At 44.5% G+C, this 6,000-nt stretch overlaps 1 protein-coding gene across 1 annotated transcript in view; it reads left to right on the top strand.

The window, feature by feature from the left end:
• Nucleotides 1–949: 949 nt before the first annotated feature.
• TESC (tescalcin) overlaps nucleotides 950–6,000 on the top strand; it is a 35,876-nt gene continuing 30,825 nt past the window's right edge. The window contains exon 1 of the mRNA XM_034405956.3: nucleotides 950–1,230. Coding sequence (XP_034261847.2) covers nucleotides 1,050–1,230 — 181 coding nt within the window. The 5' untranslated portion in view covers nucleotides 950–1,049. The remainder of the gene's footprint in view (nucleotides 1,231–6,000) is intronic.

Below are 6,000 nucleotides of genomic sequence, written 5' to 3'. Positions count from 1 at the left end.
TACAGTGGTCTAAGGCACCCTGTTATTAAGCTGGTTATTAAGACCAGCTGTCTGCAATTAGTAAGTTCGAATCTCGCCAAGGCTCAAGGTTGACTCAGCCTTCCATCCTTTCTAAGGTAGGTGAAATGAGGACCCAGTTGTGGGGGCAATAAGCTGACTTTGTATAAATATATACAAAAAGGATGAAGGCTATTGCTTAGCACATTGTAAGCCGCCCTGAGTCTCCGGAGAAGGGCGGTATATAAATCAAAATTTAAAAAAGAAATTAAAACAAAAAAAGTTGCCAAAGTTGGACACTCCTGCCCATACAGGGAAGTCCTCCAAACAACTCCTAACCTGTCCAATTTGTCGATCTCACCCCGAGATCACACAACACATTTTGACACCACAAAAAGGCCCATCTCCTTGTTCGCATTCAGATTCTCCTTTCCATGCTCCAATGGCGACCCAAGAGATTTCTTCTCCCTGGGTGGCTGAGCCAACCCTGGGCAGCCTCGAACTCCCATGTATGAATTAATCATGATTTGTTCATCAGCAAGAGAGGTTGGAGAAGAACATCGAGTCCTCGGTGAGCTAATGGATCAGAGCTTCCCCCTTCTGGAAAGGGGGTTCGAGGCTTGCAGCCAGACCTTTCCTCTCCCTTCACTGCTGACTTTAAAATCTCTTTCACCCCCCCAAAAATAATTAAATGCACCTGTTAGTTCCTCTTATCAAATTTGCAAGAGATGCAAAATGTTTTCTGGTTGCTACGCTGCCTCTCTCCCCCCTCCAGGGAGAAGTGGGACCAGTGGAAAAAAAAAAAAGGAGATTCCCCCAGGATAGGAAGGCTGCTTAAGAGTTTTAGACTTTTAATTAGATTGTGATGTGATGTGTCTCAGTCACGGGCAGGCAGGCGTTGGGACCCTGGGGGAGCCTCTTTCTTTCCTTCCTCCTCTTCCTCCTCCTCCTCCTCCTCTTCTCTTTCTGGATATTCCCCTTCGCCTTCATGCTGCCTCCGGACTCCAAACTCCGCAGCCAAGTGGGCGCTGCGCTCCAGCACTCCGGGGTCCATGCGCCCCTGCCCCAGCTCCCTCGCTCGCCCTGCCGCCTCTGCCCTGCCCTGCCCTGATCCAGCCGGGACCCCAGAGTCAGGCTGCTGCTGCTGCCACCCCCTCCCCAGCCCTAGCCCAGCCATGGGCTCTTCCCACTCGATCTCCGAGGAGACCCGGCAACTCGCCCACAAGACCGGCTGTGAGTAAGAGGAGGGGTCTCCCCTTCGTGGGTTGTTGTTTTTTTTGGACTTTTCACGTCCTCGCGGGTGGCAACTCCAGCCCCCTCCCCAGGAGGAGGAAGAGGAGGAAGAGGAGGAGGAGGGCGAGGCTGATGCCTTTTTGTGCCCACTCACCCACCCACCCCTTGGTGGGCTGGCACAGCTCAAGCATCCTCAAGGGCACCCAGGACGGGGTTGAGTTGAGTTGGGTTGGGTTGGGTTGGGTGGGGTTGGGTGGGGGGTGGTCGCGGAACGGGCCAGGCGTCTTGAGCAACTTTGCGCTCGCTTTCTCGCAACCGAGCAAGGCTTCCGACCACGTTCTGTCTGTTTGGGGAAGTTTGTTACGTGGGGGGAAAAACCTTCGTGCTGTTAAGCAATTCCCTGCCCACGAGCCTTGGAGTCGCGGCCTTTCTATCCTGCTGCTTTGCCGGGCGGGTGGGGGTGGGGGTGGGGGGGCACTTTGCAAACTCACTCTTTAGAGGGGGAGAGGAGGATGCTAGAGAGTCCTGGAGAAGCATGGCCCGGGCGAGAGAGAGAGAGAACGAAAGAGAGAGAGAGAACGAAAGAGAGAGAGAGGAAAGAAAGAAGAGAGAGAGAGAGAGAAAGAGAAAGAGAAAGAAAGAAAGAAAAGAGAGAGAAAAGGAAGGAAAGGGAAAGAAAGAAAAATAGAGAGAAAGAAAGAGCGAAAAGAAAGAAAGACAAAGAAAAAGAGAGAGAAGAAAGAAAGAGAGAGAGGAAAGAAAGAGAGAAAAAAGAAAGAGAAAGAGAAAGAAAGAAAGAGGAAAGAAAGAGAAAGAAGGAAAAAGAAAGAGAGAAAAGAAAGAGAAAGAGAAAGAAAAATAGAGACAAAGAAAGAGAGAGAGAAAAGAAAGAGAAAGAAAGAAAAAAGAGAGAAAAGAAACAAAGAAAGAGAAAGAAAGAAAGAAAAAGAGAAAGAAAGAAAAGGAAGGAAGGAAGGAAGGTAGGTAGGTAGGTAGGTAGGTAGGTAGGTTGGTTGGTTTTCGGGGAAACCCTGGAGTTTGCAGAAAGCCATATACAGCCAGAATAAAAATAAAAGTCCTTGGGAAAGAGATGACAAATCAAGAAGGAAGGGAAATACTAAAACGGCACAGCAGCCAGCCCGTAAACTCAGGGACTGGCATGGGAGAGCCAGGGAGACTGGAAAACTTTAGGGAGGAGGGTACAAAGGGGTTGGCTGGCTGGCACCATGCATAGGAATAGTCTACCTTGCACCATTTTTGCAGCAAGCACTCAAATCGTTTTACGGAATGGAAACAACAAGCCAGGGAGATTAAGTCTGTCCTGCCCTCCTGGATTTAAAATATAAGAAGCTGAAGAGAAGGAGCAGTTGCGTTGTAAGAGGCACCTAGATTCTCAACAGCCCAGGTTGAAAAGGGGTCAGAAATGTATTTAATTTGGCTGCCTCTTTCACCAGTAAAATTGGGCAGCATCGTCTTGCAGATAGACTCGCCAAAAAGGGGAAAAAATTGATGTCCATTCTAATGGATCGAATGCTTTTTTTCTTTTAAAAAGCAGCTCTCGTTTCTTATTAAATTTTCCACCCTTAAGTGGCTGATAGGTTAATGAAATGGCAGCGGCTGTACCCTAGATTAAACTGGCAAGCGGGATGCTTTAGTTTCTGCATTTTTATTTTTATTTATTTATTTGTTTGTCAGATTTATGTAGCCGCTCCTCTCACAATCAAGCACACACACACATACCCAAACAAGGCTAAAAAAAAAGAATGAGTGAAGTTTCTCCAGAGTTGGCTTTTAGTCTCAAAGCGCTTTTGAAACCTTTCTGGCTTTTTATTTTGGGAGAATTTTTGGAGCAGGTTTATTATCCCAGGAAGCAGTCAAGGCAGGCTGAGGGGTTTTTTTTTTTTGCTAAAGTTGTTTGTTTTTTAAGCCATCTCTTTGGTTCATCGGACAGCCTGGCTGTCCAACAGTTTATCCAAGCTGTTAAAAAAAAAAAACCCGGGAAAAGTTTTCTTTGGGAATTAAGTAACATTGAAAGTTGGGGAATCTTGCCTTGGTGGTGCAGCAGACTACAGTGCTGTTAAATAGCACCAGCTGCCTGCAATTACTGCAAGTTCGAATCTCACCAGGCTCAAGGTTGACTCAGCCTTCCATCCTTCCGAGGTAGGTAAAATGAGGACCCGGATTGTGGGGGCAATAAGCTGACTTTGTATAAAAAAAGAACACTGCTTGGGGGGGGGGGTTGGGAAGCCCTACTAAGCAGGTATATACAAAAGTATGAAGGCTATTGCTTAATGCATTGTAAGCTGCCCTGAGTCTCCGGAGAAGGGCGGCATATAAATCGAACCAATAAATAAATAAATAAATCTACCAAGCGATAGACAAGCAAAAGGATATTCACACAGGTTCTTTGCCCCTGATGTGGTGGGTGTTTCTCTTTGGATCTTGCAAGCTGCCCGAGTCACTTGTTGGCAGCTATATAAATAGATCAACAAATAATAGATAAAATCAATATAAATATATCTATATAGATCTTTTATCTGTATAAGTTGATCTATATAAATAGATCAACAAATAAATCATAAGATAGAATAAAATAGAATAACAAGAGTTGGAAGGGACCATTAAAGGTTATCTAGTCCAACCCCCTGCCTAGGCAGGAAACCCTACACCACTTCAGACAAATGGTTATCCAATCTCTTCTTAAAAACGTCCAGTGTTGGAGCATTCACAGCTTCTGGAGGCAAGTTGTTCCATTGATTAATTGTTCTCACCGTCAGGAAATTTCTCCATAGTTCTAAGTTGCTTCTCTCCTTGATGAGTTTCCACCCGTTGCTTCTTGTCCTGCCCTCAGGTGCTTTGGAGAAGAGCTTGACTGCCTCTTCTTTGTGGAAGCCCCTGAGATATTGGAAGACTGCTATCCTGTCTCCAGCTGGTTTCATAGCTACGGTGGGACTTGAACTCATGACCTCCCACTTTCTCGCCTGGCACTTTAAACCACTTTAAGCCCAAATAGAGGAGCTGAGCAGAGAAGCTGAGTGAGATGAGATGGAGATGTTCCCGCAGGCAGACCAAGCCACTCTTCCCACCTCACAACTCTAGCAAGACAAGCCATCTTCTAAAGATGGTTACTGCCCTCCAAGCTCTCTTCCGGCTTCTGTTTTCCTGGGCAGAGACGGGATTTTGGATTAGATTAAAACAAAACCAGTTTCTGGGGAGGAAGCAATTCTACGCAACACTCCAGGCCGCCATAACATCATCTGTCCAAATGTCCAATCCAAACGGACTGAAATTGCTCTCCTCGGGTGCCCTTTGGCTGAGCTCACGGTGGCTGATGGGCCCTGGAGTCCAGCAGTAGCTGGAGAGTCACGGCCTCCCTTAAACTGGAATAGGAGAGGGAGATAAGGATGGAATAATTTATGCCCACCCGTTAAAACAAAACCGTTTGGCATCTAAGAGCAGCCAAAAACTTTTTATCGCCTGCAATTGGGCACGGCGGCTGAGGCTGCCTTGTTGAAATGCGGGCTAATTAAAAGAGGGGAATTGGCGAAAGGAACTGAACAAAATTCCATTATGAAATGAGAAGAGAGGAAAAAACGATGCAGGACGTTCGGGTTCCGTTTGTCTACCTTTAACCAATGGGTAGAAAGACAGCATATAAATCTAGTAAATAACCACACACCAAAAAAAACCACAACAACAACCTCATTTTGTGTTTATGGAGCACTTTCTGATTGCTGTCCTCAAAGAGGTTTGCAATATGTTTACGCCATCTAGAATTACTAGGCATCTCTCCCTCTTCCCCCTGCCTCCCTCTCTCTCTCTCCCTCTGTGTGTGTGTCTGTGTGTTATGGAAAACAACAGTAAAAAGAACCATAACTATAGGAGAAAGGCAACTATGAAAAAATAACAATCTTTTTTGGGGGTGGTATTTTACAAACATTCCAAAAAGCAGGTTCCAAATCAACAGTGAAGAGATACACACAAACAAACATATGATATATGGGGGAGAGGTGTATCATCATTTTAACCATTGTCTATCCAGAGAGAGAGAGAGAGAGAGAGAGAGAGAGAGAGGGAGGGAGGTGTGTATGTGTATGTGTATGTGTATGTATATGTATATGTATATGTATATGTATATATGTATGTATGTATTTTTCTTCAACCGGGTATTTTCCTACGTAAACCAAGTTTTTCAAATTGCAGCCATAGCTCAGTGAAATCACATCCACTATCCTAGGCTTCTTCAGACAGCAAGCCAGCATTTTGCTGCCTATTGCTGCCTATTGCTGCCTATTGGCAAAATGCTGGCTTGCTGTCTGAAGAAGCCTAGGATAGTGGATGTGATTTCACTGAGCTATGGCTGCAATTTGAAAAACTTGGTTTACGTAAGAAAATACCCGGTTGAAGAAAAATACATACTCTTTAAACCTACGATAAGAGAAGAAAGCATATATATGTATACACACAGAAAGAGAGAGAGAAAGAGAAAGATAACCAAGAACGTTTATAAGTAGAAGGAAATGAAAAATAGAAATAGATAGATAGATGATAGATAGATGATAGATAGATAGATAGATAGATAGATAGATAGATAGATAGATGATAGATAGATAGTAAATAGATAGATAAATAGATATATAGTAAAAAAATAGAGAGAGAGAGAGATAGTAAATAGAGAGATAGATAATAGAGAGATAAATAGAGAGATAATAGAGAGATAAATAGATAGATAGATAGATAGATAGATAGATAGATAGATAGATAGATACC

The sequence above is a fragment of the Pantherophis guttatus genome, chromosome 17 (assembly GCF_059756535.1).
Source record: "Pantherophis guttatus breed Tessera chromosome 17, ASM5975653v1, whole genome shotgun sequence".
Lineage (NCBI taxonomy): Eukaryota > Metazoa > Chordata > Lepidosauria > Squamata > Colubridae > Pantherophis > Pantherophis guttatus.
This window is presented reverse-complemented; position numbering and strand designations above follow the sequence as displayed.